Here is a 21,319-nt window from a genome sequence, read left to right on the forward strand (position 1 = left end):
CACAATATCAACAATTTGTGCATCAAGTAAACACTTAGCATTTTGCAGGTAAATGTTATCATTTAATTTGGCTAAGAATAATTATTGCACTGTCAGTGAATGACGTCTAATAGATGTTCTATATTTACCAGAGGAACAGAGTAACGCCTTCATGAGCTCAAACTGATAAATAAAGAGGATGGATGCCCTCTGCTGAAATATTTTATGTTTACATTTAACTCATTGTTAAAATGTTAACATTACTTAACTAGAAGTAATGTTAGCTAATGTTACCTTTAACTAACTAGAGGTTTTGCGCGAGTTGCACTTGTTAGGTAACCCCAAGATCACTGGGTCTTCTTAAAAGATAGAGTGATGTTTCTTAAAAATGTAGCCAGTGTTTTCAGCAAAGTTGAGCTGATTGTCCAGGAATGATCCAAGGTATTTAAAATTTGCCACACTTCCAACAGGTTGGCCAACGAGTGAAACTGGAACCACTTTCAGGTCTTGTTTATGTCATTTAATTAGCTCTACTTCCTTAAGAAAATTAAAAGGTATGGTGTTTTGTGAGGGACTTTATCTTTTGCGGTTCCAGTTATGCGAGAATTAATAATAAATAATAAAGACTTTGGTATTCTGATTTAGTAATGTATTTATATTAGGTGTGCTACCACCACCACGCCACTAGAGGCAGTAGCAGGCCCGAAAAAATGCGAAAAAGGAGCAGATTTAGAAGTACACAGAAAGCAACGGAAATTATTAAAAACTGTGAGCTGCGCTGAAGTAAATAAAAGAGAGAAGTTGAAATACATGCTGAGAGAGAAACTCCTTTCTACAGTTGAAGATATATCACAGATTTCAAAAGAAAATTAAAACGGGAGACCGCGGATAATATAGGAAATAGCGCCCCCTTCACTTCCGGAGTGCAATGGTCCCATTTCTAAAACAGTTTGAAATGTGTGGTTCTGTGCTGTGATGTTACATGACCACCAGAGGAAGGAAGGTTCTGGATCACAGTCAACCCCGGTGAAAGAAATTCAAGAAATGGAGGAAGCATAGATACATGCAGGTAGCACAGAGAATAGTTCCTCCACAGGAGTATGATGGCATGAAATGCTCCACTTGTCTCGTTGTGTTTATTTACAGGTTTACAGTGCACAGAATAAGGAAGCTGCTGTCACAAATGGCTCCTTTGGCTTTGGTGGGGTTGTGTGTGTGAGCACAAAGACAAAAGTTACTGCCAGACACATTCCTTTTCAAGTTAACCATGACAGGAACTCTTATTAAAACAGTTTTTTCTTACTGTAACAGCTCCAGATCCAGTTGAACATCTTTTAGGTACATTATGTAAGTAAATATGACTGAGATAAAAAGTACTTTTTAAAAAATGGTTGCACGGCGCAACCGTGCAACAACGCTTGCACACTGTCTTCCATAAATTCCCACATCCAGGAACTTTACAGGAACTGCCCCCTTCTCGACTGCAGAGACCCTTAAACAAAGACAGTTTGTCACCAGACCATTGGAGAACCTCTTGACAAACCAAGAACGTAATTCAATCTTTTTTGGAGAAGGGACATCTCCAAAACCTTAAGAAAAACAGACCCTTCACTGCGGTAGGACATCTTATACTGGTTTTACAAAGTAAGTATGAAGAGCATAAATTAACATAAACTCCTAATAAATAAAGTTAACACCAAGAGGGAATTATACATTTTTTAAATTCATTTGGATGACTTTCAGTTGGCACGCAGGTTGCCTCATTTCTGATTTAGTTTGCAGTAAATTCGTTTTTGAGAACTGATCATGCACAGCATATTATGTGCAAAACACATTCTATTATTTATTAGACTAAGAACAATCAAGTATTAGAAGCAAAGATTAAGTTACATTTTTTCCAATTCCTTTCTGTGTTGTTGAAATACCTTTAAGACACGTTTTAACTATACCTTTACTATGATAAAACTAACATAATCTTGATTCTGTTCTAAAGAAAGACGCATTTGTTTGTGGCTCCAGTTAAGAGTCTAGACTTCCTGCAAAGAGTCGCCACATCGTGACGATTACCTTGACAAACCAGTTTCCCCTTCTGACTAATCTGAACAAAAATAGACTTGTTCTTGTGACAAGCCTTGTCGCACTGATTTCTTTATATTACTTCATGCACACTTGCCTAACTTTGTTAGTCACATCTGCTTAAATACTTGAATACTAAAATGCATCTGTGCATCATGGTGAAGATTAATTGCTAAAGTTAAAACTGAGCATCACAATGGGGAAGGTGATTTAAATGACTGATAATATGGTTGTTTTTATTTAATATTTGACACATTCGTACCAATTGAGCAGCGTTTCAACACCACAGGTTACCACCCATGTACCACCATCTGATGGCTACTTTCAGAAGAATGTTACAAAACTCAGATCATCTCCAACTGGGCTCCTCAACATGACGATACATTCACTACTCCAACAGGCTCTCCAGTCAACAGCACCTTTTGGTATGGCAGAATCACGAGGAAACCAAAATCTTTGAGCAAGTTTTAAACTGCTATGAATGCAAATGGGGGCCCAACCTATGTGCATTCATTGCATTTGATTGGTACAGAGCAGTTTGTGTAATCTTTTAAAAATGTGTTTAATAACCTTTGTCTTTTTCTTGCAAAAATAATCCCTGGCCTGTTTGCAGTTTTTTCACTATTCGTAAATAGGCTACATTCACACAGCAGGCAAATGACTCAAAATCCTTTTTTTTTTTTTACCCAAATATAACCAAAATCCAACTATTTCACAGCAGCCTGAACTACCTGGATGTAAACAGTGGCTAAACGGTATAATTATGGACTTGAACTGAAGCACATCACAATCAGGTCCCTCCAGGTACTGACTACACTATTTAAAAAAAACATTTCTAAATAAGTGACAGTCAATGCACCACAAAAGATCATAGCTATTAGCTGAGCTGTCCCTTAATCAGCTTCTTTGCCATTTTATTATGATCTTGTGACGATACTGTTGGCTGCCATTGCTGAATAAACGTTAAAATTGAGCCACAGATCCATTATTACTTGGCTGTTGTGAGGTCTTCTACACATACGTGTCGCTTTGGGATGTAAAGTCTTTACACAGAAGTTTGATCGCAGTTTCATTTATTTAGTCGCATGAACAACTGTGTAGCCACACGTTAACAGCCGTCTTGTTCAGCTCAACACAGCTTTATTTGCAGTTAGTGCAGTAAATTCGAGCTCCATAGCGTGGAACTGTCGAAAGACATGCATGATTAAAACTTAAGAGTCCACATCTCCAGAAAGCAATTATTTTTCAATAGCCAAGAGTCCAGACCCTCTGAATGAAGCAACATCTAGAACAAGGTTCTGGTTTTACCAGGCTGACATACTTATACATTTTTTCCTACCTACTCAGCTGTACATTTCTTTTGAACTGAGTATGCACGGATACAAGCAGCCGAAATGGGTTTCCTCCGCAGGGAGGCTGGGCTCTCCCTTAGAGATAGGGTGAGAAGCTCGGTCATCCGGGAGGGACTCAGAGTAGAGCCGCTGCTCCTCCACGTCGAGAGGAGCCAGATGGTCAGGATGCCTCCTGGACGCCTCCCTGGAGAGGTGTTCATGTCCCACCGGGAGGAGGCCTCGGGAAAGACCCAGGACATGCTGGAGGGACTTTGTCTCTTGGCTGGTCTGGGAACGCCTTGGGATTCCTCCGGAGGAGCTGGAAGAAGTGGCTGAGGAGAGGGAAGTCTGGGCCTCCCTTCTGAAGCTGCTGCCCCCGCAACCCGACCCCGGATGAGTGGAAGAAAATGGATGGATGGATGAGTATGCTGTTTTAAAAGTTTATATTTCATTTATTTTGAATACACACTCATGGTGCCTGTGATCGCTTGGGTGAATTTTGTTGACAATTTTCAAATTTTATTTCTTTCATGTAAACAAATAGTTTCTACCAAAACAAACACTGATTAAATATGTGGTAAGATATAGATTTAAACTTTTCATGGGTAATATTTATACCTGGAGCCTCATTTTCCAAATTTGTCAATTCCACTGTTATGATACGGACAAAGGAACAAATTTGACAATTTAATTTCATACATTTTTAACCAGCTGTTTTACATGCTTTAATTGTTAAAGAGGTCTTCAATTGTGTATTTTGTTCTTTTTCAGTTGTAATTGATAGATGGTAAGAATGTGGACATAAAACTAAAGTATTTGCGATTTCTGAATCATTAAATAATACCTACTCTCGCACCAGTGGTCATTTTCAGAAACTAATACAGGAGGTGCTTGTAGCACAAACACAAAGAGCTTTTTTGTTATAAGTAAAAAGAAACGAATAATGAATGTACGCAAAATAAAAAGCTGTATTTTTGTGAGATGATTTTACTGCAGAAAAGTAAGTAAAATATTTTTAGCTTTTTAAAGTCCTTATGTGTGAAAACAAATCTATTTACATTAAAAAGCTGAATATGTCCGTGATTGGATTGTACCGAGCTGATTAGATTACATAATTATCAATACAAAGTTGACCTGTTTGAAGAAACTTTAAACAACTTTTATAAAACCTGGGAAATTTTGTTCAAAAATATTGTGAACTTCATATTTGATGTTGAATAAAAAAAAAAAAACAGCAAAACAAACGATTTGTGCCGTAAGATTGTTGTATACAGTAGTGCATATGTAAATTATTTAAGACAACAGAACAGTTTTTTTTCTGTATTTCGTCATGAATACACGCTAATGCTCTCATAGAAACATTCAGGTCTTAAAGTATGTGTAAAGGATGATTGATGCTAAGAAAGTAAACACTTATCTTCGTGCATTGTTTCAACCAGCTTCAAATTCCCTTCCTTCAGGGAAGCTACGCAGAAAAAATGAAGGCAGTAAAACAGGTTAGTCTGCAGCAGAATATATAAAGCAACAACTGTTGAAGGTTTATTATCCTCTGAACTGCCGTCAGGAGACAGTCTACCAGCAGGACAAAAAAAAGCCGAAATAAAGTCAACATTTTAAAATGTTTACTAAAATACTCCGCTTTAATCAAACTCTTGTTCGATTGCCAAGAAAATCCAGTTCGTTTGGGGAGGTGTGAATACGCAACCAAACTCTGATGAGGACCAAAAAAGCCCACATAAAATCCTCGGTCTCTGTTCGGTTGAACTCGACTTGCATAGTTTGAATGCATTTGTGAATACAAGGGGAGCAGAGACCGCCCCAAAAGCAGGAAGTGAACTTTAGTGCAGGGCATTCTGGGTAAATACAACCAAAACAAATGTGCAAGAAAAAATGACTGTTGGTCTTCAGACGAAGACACAAGAGAAATCCTACAACCGGTAAAATCTGACGCAACTCCACTATTGTTTATATTTTGTGAAGAAGAAATCATGCCCAACGTCTTCTTCAGATGTTTTCGTGTCGTTTCCTTCAGTGGTTCTTGGTGCAAAGGGTTTGTTTGGTTTGAAAGCCAGCTGAAAATGTAACAACTGTTGTTATTTTGGCCCTCAATCGATCCGACTCTACCGGACTATCATGGGGTGAAAACACACATAGTTAAAACCAACTAATATAATACGTCGTTAAAAAGTGTTTTCACCAATTGTTCCTGACAGAACTGATTGATTTGTGCCCAAGTTTAAACTTTCTGGATGATGTTTTGAGCTGCTAATTCAATATTTCCATATAATGTTCTTTCCTAATGATGCCATCTATTTTATGAAGTGCACCAGTTCCTCCTGCTGCTTAACACAGACACAAATTGCTGCTGCTACAGTCATGCTGCTCAGTTCAGTTAGAACTTATCTTCTTCAATTTAATATTGATAGACATTTCTAATACAGTATGTTATGCTTCAGTATAATTTTTTGAAGAGATTAACAATGAACAATTAGGCATCTGGATTTGGATTACCTTGGGATTAACCACACTGTGATATGCCCTTTTGATATTTTGTCTTTTTTATTTTGATTTTTCTATGATGTCATTTGAGGAGTCAGTGTGTTTACGGTGTTTCCTTCAAATAAACCCAAAGGTGTTCAATCAATTCACTCAGATGTTGAGAACCTTTATATACTAGGATAATATAGCCTTTCCCAACTTATACCTAAAGTTGTAGCTTTAATAATCCATGTTAATACGTGCTTATTTGGCATTTAACACATACAAAATTATCGTATTAATTCTAACTGACCTGATTCGGATCCTTCACGTTGTCTTTGTGTCATGATAAAGTTTTGCATGTTTTTGTTCTCTGACATTTATAAGCAGATTTTTGCTGTTACATTAACAGTTTTTAATTGTTTTATATTAAACAGGTACATCTTCAGGAGCATCTCCCATGAGTGCTTCAATGAGAGGAAAACCTTCCTCAAAGATTGCTCCTAAGGCTCTGAGAGCATGTTTTCTGCCACCAGGTGTAACTCCACCATAAGACGACTTATAGTCTGAAGTACTACTTTCTTTTCCATTGTTGATCAGTGTAATTGCTTTCTTTAAACAATAGAGATAAAAACATTGGAGCAGTTTGATTTGGGGTTTTCTGTGGTTATTTGATGATGATTTATCTAATACCTAATCACTAAAGACAATAAAGGTGAAAGGTCGACTGTGAATTTGTGTGATTGCTTCATATGAGGCCAATTGCTGATGGTCTGACTGGTTCTTGTAACATCAGAACACATACTGATACACTGATTAATGTAATGACTTTTAGATAAACCAAAAGGACAATAAAGTAAATTTAAACACCACCCATTGAATGTTCGTCCAAAGTGAAGGAGACATTGCACTTTCCAGCCAATATCAGGTTATTACGGTAATTTCGCAGCTGCAGAGAGTGTAATTGATCCGGGGGGCACTCGTTTAATAGATGGTAAATTGCAAAAATAACTTGCTGGATATTGAAAGTTTTAGTTGTTATGGATGCATGGGTAAATACATCATCTCACGGGACATTTAAAGAACTACTTACAATTAAAATAAGGAAGAAATATATAGGCAGACATTTGAAACTTGGGCGTAAAAGGGTCAAGGATCTTTATTGCATCATAAATCGCCTGAACTTGAATAGCAATTGAAGCCCAGAGGAGGGTGAAGCGTGTTGCCCAACGGCACAGCAGCAGAGGTGGACAGAGCAGGGATCAAACCCACCAACTAGAGGATGAAGTCCAATCATTGTCATCGTTCCAATGTTGCCACAAAGCTTTGAATTGCAACTGTTTCTGTTCTGTTTTCTTTTCCTGTGCATATTCCTTTGTTCTCGCTTGGCATTTCATATAGAAAAACCTTCATGCACAATATCAGTTTTTCCCTGCAAAATATCTCAAGGTGGTGATAGACTTCATTAATTCAAGACTAGATCAAGTACCATCAAAGTAGACAGGCTACGTTTCTGAATACCAACGTGTGTTTCTACGACCCTGTAGGTGTGTGTTTGTGGTCGTGTGGAGATAAATGTGCTTGTGTTAAGTGGTACGTTTTTCTAAAATATCAGCACTAAAACTTACCTTTGAAAAGAAAGAGGCAAAAAATTGAGGAATTTTTATGAAAAAGAAAGTACCGAGGATAAGGAAGGAGGAAGTGAGGATAGCGATTAGGGGAATTAAGATTAAAAGGTAGCCTGTCCAGATGGCACACCTGCAGAGGTAAAGAGCAATCTAGGTTGAAAGTATCTAACTTTTCAATGAGATTGTACACAATACTCAAATGCACAAGGATGTCTGAGAAGACAAGAAAAACCATAGAGCTGGTTCAGATTCAACTTTATTTGTTGTCCAGTTTGTCATGTATGAACGTTCAGGGCTTCAGATGATGGGAACAACTTGGACCAACTGCGCCATCTAGCGTCCAAAACGTGGGACTGGATGAGGAAGTTATGATTGGCAGAGGAGTAAGTGTTGGTGGTGAGAGATTGGTTTAAGTTTGGGGTAAAATTACATCAGAAAACAACAAACTCCACACAGCAGCAGTTTTTAGTGGTAAAGGAGAGATTGACAGGAAGTCAACGAGAAGCCGCCATGCATTACTATGTTTGCAGATGATATTGTGATAAATGAGTAAAATAGGCAGGTAGATACATTTTGGGATTAATTGAGTTTAGTTGTGAAGTTAAGAAACTGTAGGAAAATTAAATGTGCTTAGTGAAGCTACTGCCACAACTAGTTATTAAATAAAAAGTTTTTTTTATTTGGAAAGCTTCTTCCCTTTATAAATTGCAATTAAAAAGCAGCTTTTTTATGTTTACCCATGTTATATTTGACTGATATTAAAAAAGTGTTTGATCTGGAACATTTAAGTGAGTCAAAAAGCAAAAACAGATGAAATCTATTATTTGAAAAAGTAAACCAGGAGGTATGCAGAAATATTCGACTTGGAGCTATGGACTGATTTCTGTAACAATTTCTGTAAAAGATTTTCAATAAGTCTGGTACAAATGAGGGTCTATAAAAAACAAAAACAACTATTATTCTTGTACTTTTTTATTTAATACTTTCTAATCCCCATTCAAATCATATTTTTTAGTTGTTGCTACTGTTTCAGATTCAACTTTATTTGTTGTCCAGTTTGTCATGTATGAACGTTCAGGGCCTCAGATGATGGGAACAACTTTTTCCTAAGCTCTGGTTGGACCAACTGCGCCATCTAGAGTCCAGTATTATAATCACACTTTTGAATAATTTATGGATGGTTGGGTACTTTGAAATGGACTCATCAGTAGTCAATAGAAAATGACTTTATGGTGGACAAAATAAACAGAGGTAAGAAAGCATGACATGTAATCCTGATATAATAATTTTAAATATGGATAACACCAACAGTTTTTCCAGTTTCATCCTCAAAATAACTTGTTTAATCTATTTTTCTGTAAATTAAGTGTGGTGCGTCAAAACGTGATAACTTTTATAAAACACTAAAATTAAAAATTATTTCTGGAGTATATTTTGTAAAACTTTTGGAGTTTTAAGTTTCACAGATAAACTGCTGCTCATTTTAGATTCCTATACGGTTAATTCTTTCATATGCACAATTTTTTATTGTCACTTATTGTGATATTTGTCTAATCACTTTACTTTACTGCTGTCGCACAATGAATATTTCTATTTTATCTCATTTCTCCATTTTTACAACGGTGTATTAGGGTCGTTGTAGATTATGGGAGAATTTTTCTTTTGTTGTTAAAACTTGTAATACTTTTGCTTACATTTTTATTTAGAAGGCAGGACATCATATTTTTCTTCTCAAAACTTGTAATGCTTGTACTCAAAGCTTCTCCTCGCGCTCAGAAATAGTCGCTGCTCGGAGCAAATCTTCGCTTGCAAACCTCTCTGCTTGCTTGTAGGGAACAAAAGACGTGAAATCTTTCAGACTGAAAATGTGTGCTCTTGAATTATGGCAGAAAATTTGAACCAAAGTAGATATGGGAAAAAAAATCCACCTAGGAACTCAGAAATTTACAAGTTATTTTCTAGAACATTCATGAGATTAATCTAAAGATTTCTGAGCTTTTTGGTGGAAATTTACAACTCCTTTTCTTTTCTATCTACAATGACCATAATTAGCCGTTTCTGCACCTATTAAAATGAGATATATTTTACTTACGTCAGTGTATTACTGACCACATCACATGTTCTGTCTGTGTTTGAAATCTTCCTGGCTTTAGTTTTAGGAACGCTGCATTGCTTCTACATTAAGCAGCAGACTTATATAGGTATATGTTTATTTAGTCGGATGAACATTTTAATCCAGTTTCAACATGTGGTTTTCCTGGGTTCACATCTAGCATCACCTGCCAGCTGTATTTGGTTTCAAACGGGGTACGCCTACCTTCATTCTTTTCTCTTACACCGTAATTTTGCTCTCCTCTCCAACAGATGTGCACAGGCAGACATTTTGAAAACATGTGATTAAAGTAGTAGAAACACTTCTGCTCCAACTGAAATAGCTGCTTTGTTGCTGTTTCTTTTGTTCTGTTTCTGTCTAACATGATAGCGGCACTCGGGGTGTTCTCACATTTAGTACACTCTGTCCTTTATTATGACAAATTAGTTTTCTAGCCAGGTTCTCTCTTTCTCTTATATGTGTGATCAATTTTGACCCATAAATGAGAAAAGATGGATTTAAGGACAGTTGTAATCTACTGCACATACATTTAATTATGGGTATCCACATGTTTTTAATTGTGGTCTATTAAAAAACCAAGTGAATTTTTTAACAGTTTGCATTTCTTGTGAATGTTCTCTGATTTTGTGTTTTTAAGCAGTAGCTGTGTTTTCATTACAAATGTGCACAACATTTTGTCTAATGCCAAAAGGACAACATTTTGCATTTACGGTGTTTCCATTAAATAAGAAACACAATTAAAATCACATGTGAATAAGTTTGTTCATGCGATAAGTCATTAAAAATCATGGCCACCATTATCCTCCTACCACTTCCTGTCGTTTTCTTTGTGTTTTCCGCAAATAATGGCATCCAGCTGTTGATCACGACTTGATACAGCCGAAAAAAACCACCTGACCTATTGCAAAAACTCAAAATTTATTTATTTTCACAGTTCCAATTTCCAATTTTACGGCCTGTTGAAACTCAGCTTATGAACAACTGAAGAGAATTCTCTGCTAAAATCTGCGTCTCGTGGTGAGCAGCAGCAACGACACCATTTTCCACCTCACCACATAACCTGATCTCTGGGAAGGATGATCCTAACGATACCTGAGGTGTCCTGAAATCCACCCGGCGATCGACTCTGATTGGTTCACCCAGAAACCTGCAGACACTCTGAACCGAGCCGTTTCTGTTCAGAAGGTTTCGATGGTTCTGACTGGAATAAAACCACTCAGGTTCTCTTTTAACAGTAATAACACATGACACTGACGTAAAAACAAATAAAACTATCACTAATTTTGTTCCTCAAACATCACATACAGCTTTTTTAACACATGATAACCCTCTGTTGGTTTGGGTTTTCAGGACAGACTACAACGAAACCTTTCTTTTGCCACAATACTGTTCTATATTTTGCTTTCAGACGTCTGGTGCTCTAAATGATCAGGGATTAATTATGCTGCTTTTTTGTTGTTTTTTTTTTTACTTTTGTTCTTCCTTTGGAGACTGTTTTAACCTGATAGCTGTGCCCAGGATGTTATTTCATTCTGTACTCCCACTCTATGTTCATGGAAATTATAAATGCCTTATGGTGACGTGGGGAAGATAAATCGTTTCATCTTACCAGGTTTTCAGTCTTCTTTCAACTGGATCAGATGTGACCTAAAAATGAGAAAAGATAGTTTCAGGTGGATGTATCAGTTTCTTCCCCAAGCTTCTTTGGTGATCTAAAACTCAAAATAGCTTTGAGATTTTACATCATCATTGAGAGCTCAGGGACAGGCCTTTATTCAGGAGGACAATAGGTGTCCCGTGATTCTTTGCTGCCAATGATCCCCAGGAGGCATATAAGCACCATGACACACAGGCTGAGTCAGAGAAGATAGTTGGTGTCAAGATGAAGGTACTTGTGCTTTTTGCTTTCGTCGTGCTGGGATGCAGCCTGGCCGGGGCTCGGAAAGTGACCAAATGTGAACTGAGGCAGCAGCTGCTGGTGGCGTTCAGCTCCCTACCGAAAAATGTGACGGTGAACGGACTGACTGAAGATGCCTTCTTAGCCAAGGGTTGGTACTTGATTTTCTTTTTAGATAAGGACAAATGATTGTAGGCAAAGTTAAATTATAATGGTATTTGCTTATTGTTGAAAAATGATTTGTGAAAACTGATCAGTCAGATGGATTACTGATTTCATTCTCAATTTTTCAGTGGTCTGCCACGCGGAGCAGCTTTCAGACTTCAACACCAGTGCCGTGAGCGATCTGAGCCATGGGACGGGAAAAGAGAGTCAGGAGGATTCAACTGAGAGCGGATCATCTGAATCCAAGGAGAAGGGCAAGAAAAGGACAAATGGAAAAGGTCAGGGCAAGTCCTCTGAAAGCAACGAGGACGATGTGGATGTGACCCTTTACGGCCTTTTCCAACTACCCGATGATTTGGTCTGCAGCAGCGCCAACAGCGCCTCACTCAACTTGTGTGGTATCAGCTGCGACAGTAAGCATACGGTTATTGTGTAACTAACCCACAAATCAACTGTTTTTTGCTGATAAATTGTCTGAACAGGTTATTTAGGGTTCTATCTTTGTGTTTCTGTGTGAATTTGGCCATTTTTGTGTAAAGTTTTGCATTATATTGCCTAAAACCTTCTCAGTGCTGGCCCCTACAATTCTTTGTTTGTCATGACCACAGCCCCTTTAGCCCCCCTCCGCTTATCCAAACACTTGACCACGCCCCCTTAGCTCCACCCACTTTTGGGGGAATTTTTTTCTATAAATTGTGTTGGGGGGTGGGGTTAAATTTTCAGTTATCAACAAAATTATAATGGTAACCTGTTCAGACAAACCGTCTGAACAGGTTGTTTAGGGTTCTGTCTTTGTGTTTCTGTGCAGATTTTGACATTTTTGTGCAAATTTGTTTAGTTTTGCATTATTTTTGCCTAAAACCGTCTCAGTGCTGGCCTACTTTGGTCAAATGGTGCCTAAGCAGTTGATTCTCCTGTTATTTTAAACTGACCAGCTTTACCAAGCACAGCTTACTTAGGGATATAAAACATCTCACTCAAACGTAAAAGTCTCTTCAACACAGAAAAATACCGCTACATTTCTCACTCGTTGTATTTCTGACAAAAAGTTGCTAAATACAGTGAGAACGTTTATAAGTTAGCAACAGAACTTCTGTTGTCCTGGTCCTGGCCACGCCCCTCATTGTATCTTGGCTCCGCCCACTTCTGTGTAATTTTTCAATTATTGTGTGGGGGCGGGGTTATCAACTTTTTTTTAAGTGACAGGTTGTCTTAAAAGTTCTGTGCAAATTTTGGTATTTTTGTGCAAATTTGTTGAGTTCATATTATTTTGCCTAAAAATGTCTCATTTCACCAAACGTAAGATGTTTAAAACGGTTCTGTTTTATATTATGTAGGTCTGAATTCAGGTCTAAAACCATTTCAAACATAAAACAGCACAAGAAAGTTTAGATTTGCCACTTGTTGGTTTGTTTAAAAAAAAAAAAAGGCGCTACAAAGTTCATAGCAATGGTACCACAATCCCCCTCCGGTCATACCCACACTTGGCCACGCCCATCCGCGTATCTTAGCTCCGCCCACTTTTCTGGAATTTTCTTTTCAATAATTATCTGGGGCAGGGTTAGAGTTACACTTTAAGCTACTCATTGCTTAGGTGTCACATGCAGAGTGATATGAGGACTGTTAACACTTTTTACTGTTTGTCTCAAGTTTCTTTGTTCTGTCATCTGAAACAGGAAAATACTGTTTTTGTGTTTTTTTCTTAGAACTAACTGATGACGACATCTCTGATGACATCATCTGTGTGGTGAAGATCATCAATGAGCTTGTGTAAGTTCTTATTTGTTCACTTTTATTTTTATTTTGTATGTTGTAGCAAAGAGGGACACCAAGTTTCTGATGATAAACTGGGTGTTTTTAAATATTTCCATGATGGTGGTTGAGTTATATGAAGTATGACAAAAAAGTGTTTGACCCCTTACAGATTTCTTCTGGGGTTTTTTTTGTTTGTTGTTGTTTTTTTGCCACAATTACATGTTCATATCATCAAAGAAATCATAATTTTTTTCCACTGGATTGCATATTGTTGGGCTGGATGATCTAAAATATTATATTGTGATAACAAAAGCAAAAAACAGAAGAAATCTGTCGGGGAATAAACAGATTCCCCCAACAAAACTAAACCATGTTAAAATTAAACAAGTCAAGGAGGAAACATTACAAAATGACAAACATATTTTGTTATTTTGGTTGTTTTCTTATTTTACATTCTTCAACAGAACAAAAAACTTCATGGCGAAGAACTCAAAGGAGCTTTGGGAAGTGTAAGTCTAATTTACAGAAATGTTTTACTCTTGTTAGTTTTTTGTATTTTTGTGACAGCTTGATTATCAAATGGCAATATGTTCTTTGTTGAGTGATCCCCTCTGTTTGTTTGCAGTGTCAAGAAACTTGTGGGTGGCAACTGCAACAACCTGGACCAGTACTTCAGTGGTTGCTGAGAAACTTTGTTTCACCCTTAATCTCAATAGAATGATCGGTCTTCCTTTACCAAACTATTGAGAATTATGAATGAATAAAAAATATGAAGCATGTGCCATGTGTTGTGTTTATGAAAAGAAAGTTTATGTTTCGATCAGTTTTGCAAAGAAAAAGCAATTACTGAGGGGAGGGATGTCCAAAGTGCGACCCAGGGGCCATTTTCCCAATGATTCTTTACACAATTCACGAATCGTATCCATTTGGTTATGCCAACTCAGATGGTTGTTACAGATGAAGATTTAATTTCTACTGATAAGAGGCCTTAAAACACCCTTAAAAATAGAAAATATAATTTTTTTTGCAGGTAAACCTGTGAGATGATTTTTTTAATCGTGGATCTACAGAGATTCCTCATCTACTTTGCTTGTTTTATTAAAATATTGTGATTGAAAACAAATCTGGTTTCCATCAGCCCAATAAAAATGTTGCTTTATTTCTCTTTAGGCCAGTGTTTCTCAAACTTGTTCAGGCTGAGGACCACTTAACACATTTAACAAACAGTCATGGACCACCAGTGGTGGAGAAAGTACTCAAAAAATTTACTTAAGTAAAAGTACAAATACACAGTCAAAAATGTACTTCAGTAAAAGTCAAAGTACCACATTAACATTTTACTTAAGTAAAAGTAAAAAAGTCCTGGCTTTTAAAAATACTTAAGTATTAAAAGTAAAAGTACTCGCTGAATGCATAACCTAATCGCTAATATCATTAAGTGTGCCGATCGTATTTAATTTTAATACATCAGAAATGTGCCATTTTAATTAACACTACCACAGATTAAACATGTTCTTATTGTGTTTATTCTCTGTAACAGTTTAGACTTAGATATGTGATTCTATGAATCATAATTTCAGGGATGGAAACATTTTGTCTCCTGTCCTAACATAGCATGAACTTCATTAGTCACATTTATTTAGAAAGAAATCTAACTGAAAGGGGATGTAAAGAAGGTGCGGGCGGGGTGGAGGACATGCAACCAAGGAGCCATGTAGCAGAGTTGTAGTCAAGACCACCGAACTCGAGACCAAGACCAGCGCCCCGCGCTAAATGACACAATAACATTAAGTTTACCTATCAAAATTGGTTTTCAGATTGATCTGAAAGATCCACATTGCCATAAAAACACCTAGATATTAAATACTTAGAGCTGAAATATATTTAACCAGTATCAATTAAAACTCACTTCATTCTGTTTTGCTTTCATCGCTGTGCTACAATCCGCAGAGGTCTCCTGCTATTCCTAGAAAAATAACTCCCTGGGCGGTTGCCCATAATGCATGTCAGAAACCACAACTGAAACATCGCAATTAACGGTGAATAACGTTCAACTATGAACACTGTCCAACGGCGCAACAAGTAACTAAGCAGAATGAGCACCGTGACTGTTTTCATCCTCCCTCCCACTGCCATGTTTGCCACCATGACAGGAGACGAAATCAATCAATGAGCAATGAGCATGCTCTGTGTTCATACTTTCAACTTTTACTTATTCAGCGATTAAATGAATGTCTATATATATATATATATATATATATACACTAGTGACTAGTGAGTGAGAGCCACTGTCCAGGATGAAACATCCAAGATCCATAAATACATCAAGGACAAAGCCTCAACAGACGATGTGCTCAGCGAATGTCTCAGGCAATGGGGAACAGAAGACAAGGTGCTGGAAGTACCATCATGGGAGGACAAGCCCCTACATGGGATGTACCACCGACATATAACTGAAGTGGCTGATGTCAGGAAAACCTACCAATGGCTGGAGAAAGCTGGACTCAAGGACAGCACAGAGGCTCTCATCCTGGCCGCCCAGGAACAGGCCCTAAACACCAGAGCAATAGAGGCTCAGATCTACCACACCAGACAAGACCCAAGGTGTAGGTTGTGCAAGGAGGCCCCTGAGACAGTCCAGCACATAATAGCAGGGTGCAAGATGCTGGCAGGGAAAGCGTACATGGAACGACATAACCAAGTGGCGGGCATAGTGTACAGGAACATCTGTGCAGAATATGGACTGGAAGCCCCGAGATCACAGTGGGGAACACCCCCAAAAGTGGTGGAGAATGACCGAGCTAAGATCCTGTGGGACTTCCAGATCCAGACAGACAAAATGGTAATGGCGAACCAACCGGACATTGTGGTGGTGGGTAAAGAACAGAGGAAAGCCGTTGTGGTGGATGTAGCAATACCAAGTGATTACAACATCAGGAAAAAGGAGCATGAGAAATTGGAGAAATACCAGGGCCTCAGGGAGGAACTGGAAAAGACCTGGAAGGTGAAGACCACAGTGGTGCCTGTGGTCATTGGGGCCCTCGGGCCCCAATGACCACAGGCCACAGGCAATGACCCAATGAGCCACTGGAGCAGTGGCTCAAACAGATCCCAGGAACAACATCAGACATCTCAGTCCAGAAATGTGCAGTTCTAGGCACAGCCAAGATACTGCGCAGAACCCTCAAGCTCCCAGGCCTCTGGTAGAGGACCCGAGCTCAGAGGATGAAACAGACCACCCACGGAGGGTGAGAAGGGAATTTTTATATATATATATATATATATATATATATATATATATATATATATATATATATATATATATATATATATATAGCTACCGCAGTGTACACAAGAACAAAGAACGGCTCTCAGTGAGGCTTCAGTCCTTAGGACTTAGTAAAGATCCGTCCAGAAGAATCGGATCGTTCCTGAATGTCATAGCACTATATTGCAGACTTTGGTCACAGCGTTGTCCCATATATGCGACACCTCAGTCAAAACCTCCACACAATAATTCAGCGCATGAGTGACAACTTTTTTTCATCAGATGCAACATGTGTCTCAGTACAGCTAACTTTGCTAGCACAGATCTTACCTTTCTTTAAGCTTTCCTTCCAAGTGACGCTAAAAGTTGGACGAAGTCCCCACCGTCTGTGAAAGCGAAGCGCTGCTGATTTTACATGTCGCCATATCAATTTATGCAGCGCTATTATATTATAGACAAACATCTCCTCCCGCTCAGAGGAAACCACTGCGCATGTCTGGAGCTCCGCGTGCGAGTAAAGGTTGAGCCGATGGGTGACAACAGACACTAAGTCACGTTATTGCTCGGATTTTACGGCGCCACCTTAAATCCCTGAACGTCACATTTTAACGGAAGAAAAGAGCAACGCGACTTGGATGTAACGAGTAACGCGACAGTTTTGTAGAAATGTAGTGAAGTAGAAAGTACAGATACTTACTGTAAAATGTAGTGGAGTAAAAGTAGAAAGTCCCCATTATTAAATCTACTTAAGTAAAGTACAGATACACGAAAACTGTACTTAAGTACAGTAACGAAGTACTTGTACTTCGTTACTTCCCACCACTGTGACCACCTAACCTGAAATTGCCCCGCGATAACACATATTCATATATAATGCAACCTGAAATGACAATATAAGTCTTTAACTCACTTATTGTTGTTTTCTTTGTTCATCCTAATGTGATGCTGTTTAGTAAAAGTGACTGGCCATGACAAAGCCATGAACATGAAGGCCATCTAATTGGGCATTTTGAGTTATTCACAGATTCTGAAAGTGTCTGAGCTTTCCAATGATATCAAAAACATAGAAATAAAAATAATTTGTTCCTTACTACCAAGTGTTATGTGCATTCATAACAATTAGGACCACTTGAAAAGTAGACTTGAGTTGCGTTAACAGAAACAAAAAATAATTTTCTGCACCATTAAATATAAAAATAATCCACCCATTTCTATCAGTTGTATTTATTTTATTTTATTTAATATTTTTTTTAATTAAATAAAAATAACAATAGCTGTAGACATGTAAGCAGAGCATAATAGGCAAGAAAATGAATAAAAAACAAATAACTGTTCTCACTAACCGAGGCGAGTCCAACCGCTGACCGCAACGAGCCGTTGAAGGAATCCAGCTGTGAACGACACACCAACAATCAGCAGCTATGATTTATTTAGCTTCTTGTGATCATATAATAGTCCTGGAGCTGTTTTCTTTCCACCGGTATCTGCAGCTTTTCTTTTGAGTAACTTGGTTTTGCGCCAGTTTTTCATCAGTATTTTTAACACAATAGTTTGCTAAGCTAGCTGCAGGGTCGCACTTTGAGCTGACGTCACGGCAAATAAACGGTCGTTTACATGAAGTACCTCGCGGTCCACTAGGGGGAGCCCGCGGACCACCAGAGGTCCGACGACCACAGTTTGAGAAAGACTGCTTTAGACCATTTTGAAGCATTTATGTTTTACATTTTAATGTGTGTTGTACCTCAAGGAATAGGAATTATTGCATTGGACAATTTTTGCATGTATGAATGCAATTCTCTAAACTGCTGAGCAACACGTTATGGTAATTTTGTGGCATTTTAGCTTATTTTTTACATAATCAATGTCACATATTGTTCACATGAGCATTTATTTGCTTACAGTAAAACTTGGCAAGAATAAAATGATTTTACTCAAAATGTTCATGATTTCTGTCCCGTCACGCCTGAACTGATAAGAAAATTATTTTTATTATTTCCCACACAAAAAGGCAGATCACTGCAGAGATTGGAACGGAATAAACATTTTTTATTCCTTTGAGATTAGAGCTCATGAAATATCCATATAAACATTCTCACACAATCCATATTTACACATTTAGAAAAATATCTTGATCTGGTAGGATGAGCATCTCTTGCTTGTCTGTAACTTTGTCTGTTTCTTTTGTTTTCCAGTAATTTCCCTGACCATTTTTCTGATACTACAAAAACTACATTTAATATTGAACATGTAGCCTTAAGCAGCTCTAAAACCAAAATCTGGAGCAAAACAGATAAATACTCTCCAGAACCTTAGTGACTGATTATACATATTGTTATAAAATCTTTTTTTAGGTAGTGGAGTTGAAGTTGCAGTTTGTAACTTTTTACACAAATTATATTTTTACATTTTTGTTGAAACTGTCACGATTTTGTGACAGTTTGATACGAGACAGATAATCTGTGAAAAAATCAGGCTCCTCCACCTTCTCCCTGGGCTAACTAAAAATAACTAATCAGACAGGAGGCGGATCTTAGCGCTGTCAATCATTTTCGATGTGACGCTGCTCGCGACTCTTTTTTTCCCATTGCCCCCCTATAGGTGAAACTAACAGAGCTAACAAATGCTAGGGCTTGTTAGCATGGCCACTGTTTTTCTGTAACTATAAATTGTTTCTTCTCCATTAGCACATTTAGCAGCATGTTCATGAGATTGATTGGCAGCTCTAAGACCCGCCTCCTGGCTCTGATTGGTTGTTTTTCCACTCCTTCAGACAAAAATAGCAGCTCAAGTAGGAGGAGAAACAACCAATCAGTGCCAGGAGGAGGGTCAAAGCGCTGTCAATCACAATCTCATGTGGCGCTGTTTATCCTCCCCCATTGCTCTCTGCTACACTGCAGCTAGCATAACTTGTTGTGAATGCTAAATCTAGTTAGCATGGCAGCTGATGACGGCAGATAATCGGTTTTCCTGTAACGGTGAGTTGTTTCTCTGTCATTAGCACATTTAGCAGCATGTTCATGAGGATGATCGACACCTCTAGGACCTGACTCCTGGCTCTGATTGGCAGTGGCGGAGCTAGACTTTTAAAGTTGGGGGGGCCAAGGGGGGGCCAGGACTACCTCTGGGGGGGCAAAATTTTAAATGTGTGTGTGCACATATATATAATTTAAAAAAATAACCAAACTGAATATTTGGTTAGTTTTTAAGCCCCTCTGTCATTTGACATGTTATAATTAACACCTTTGACTGTCGCACATGGAGACATGATAGACTTTACGCAAAGAGTTCATCACAGAGGAAACTAAAATCAATCAAATAAAAGATCCTTTCTGAATATCATCTCATGGACACTGAACTAAATGCGTCTTTCTGACCGGGAGCTGACAGCGTGTTGAAGAGTTATGGACACCTTGGTTAGGAAACTCTGTTGTGACAGGTAATTTGACGGGTAACAATATTTCGGGTCAAACCAGAACTGTTTGCCTGATGGTGGCTCGGGCTTCTAATGAGTTTACATTTAATGAGTTTGGAGCACACAGAGAAAACCTAAAGAGAATGTGATCTACTTATTGTAGTTTAAGTAGAGGAATAACAGCTGACTGTTGAGAGAGGAAATAAATTAAAGTGCAGATCCGTTAGGCAGAAACAAGCGCAGAGCGCTGGGCAATAAATGCGCATAAATGCTCCACCGTTACGCACCAATTAATCACACATGAGATCAGTGGCGCAAAAAGTGGGTATGCAGGGTATGCAACGCATAGGGGCGCAGCACCAGAGGGGGCGCCAAAACCCCGTCTGGAGGGGGCGGCGCGCCTTACGCTCCTTCACCTCGCGCACATAACGAGGTAAATGTAGCGAGTTGTACCCTTCACGTATCGTCGCCTCGGGGGGGGGGGGGGGCGATCTATGTTTTTGCATCCACCTGAATAATGTGTAGTTGCGCCACTGCATGAGATGACAAACGCCAAATATACAATATATAGTTACACTGCTTACGGTAATGGTGTTTTAAAAACAAAACCAGTAAAAACTTAACCTAGTTAATATGCCAGATTCCCTCCTCTCCCTCGTCTTGATAAGAACAGAGAGCAGTTCGCTGGTTTCTGTCCAGAATGTGATCAGCTGACCACTTGGTGCGCAGACAGTTTCAACTTTACGCACAGAAAACATCGTGGAGCTCATTATTAATCATTATAAGAACAATATCAGTCAGAGAATCATCTCTGATCTGGACGCTTTAACGGACCAGACACTTTGGAGCTCCTAGCGCAGCTGATCTGCTTCTGCAGGGATTTTCTCCCGCAGAGGGAAGTGACGCGGGATCAGGAAACGATCAGAGTTCTGTCGTCTTCTAATCACGTCATTTCGTGAATTGTTACCTGATTTCAAAAACGTTCTAGCAGAGAAATAATAAATGTTTCGTTTGATGACTACAAATTGGAAATAAAATTATTTTTTTCTTTGACGGACAACGAAAAAAACTCCAGCGCCACCTCTGCTCCAAACTAGGAACATTGTCGGCCCCTCTTCGGTTTTTTCTCTTTTTTGCGGAGGATCAATAAATAACTTATTGGTGTTTTACCATCACCACCAGGTATGAAGTGCTTTAGCCTTTGAGTTGCACCACAG

At 38.5% G+C, this 21,319-nt stretch overlaps 1 protein-coding gene across 1 annotated transcript; it reads left to right on the top strand.

Moving 5' to 3' along the window:
- Nucleotides 1-11,450: 11,450 nt before the first annotated feature.
- LOC103470023 (uncharacterized) lies at nucleotides 11,451-14,201 on the top strand. The gene is made up of 5 exons (XM_008418142.2): nucleotides 11,451-11,653; nucleotides 11,796-12,080; nucleotides 13,374-13,437; nucleotides 13,887-13,931; nucleotides 14,048-14,201. The coding sequence occupies exons 1-5, from the start codon at nucleotides 11,488-11,490 to the stop codon at nucleotides 14,106-14,108; spliced, it is 621 nt and encodes a 206-aa protein (XP_008416364.2). The 5' UTR covers nucleotides 11,451-11,487; the 3' UTR covers nucleotides 14,109-14,201.
- The last annotated feature ends 7,118 nt before the right edge of the window (nucleotides 14,202-21,319 follow it).

Source organism: Poecilia reticulata, chromosome 1 (assembly GCF_904066995.2).
Source record: "Poecilia reticulata chromosome 1, P_reticulata-male-v2, whole genome shotgun sequence".
Lineage (NCBI taxonomy): Eukaryota > Metazoa > Chordata > Actinopteri > Cyprinodontiformes > Poeciliidae > Poecilia > Poecilia reticulata.

Bases quoted from the DNA above. Each gene is read 5' to 3' on its own strand.
- LOC103470023 (XM_008418142.2), top strand. From the start codon at position 11,488: ATGAAGGTACTTGTGCTTTTTGCTTTCGTCGTGCTGGGATGCAGCCTG. The intron at 12,081-13,373 runs GTAAGCATACGG...TTTTTTTCTTAG, and splicing joins GTGTGGTATCAGCTGCGACA to AACTAACTGATGACGACATC. The intron at 13,932-14,047 runs GTAAGTCTAATT...GTTTGTTTGCAG, and splicing joins TCAAAGGAGCTTTGGGAAGT to TGTCAAGAAACTTGTGGGTG.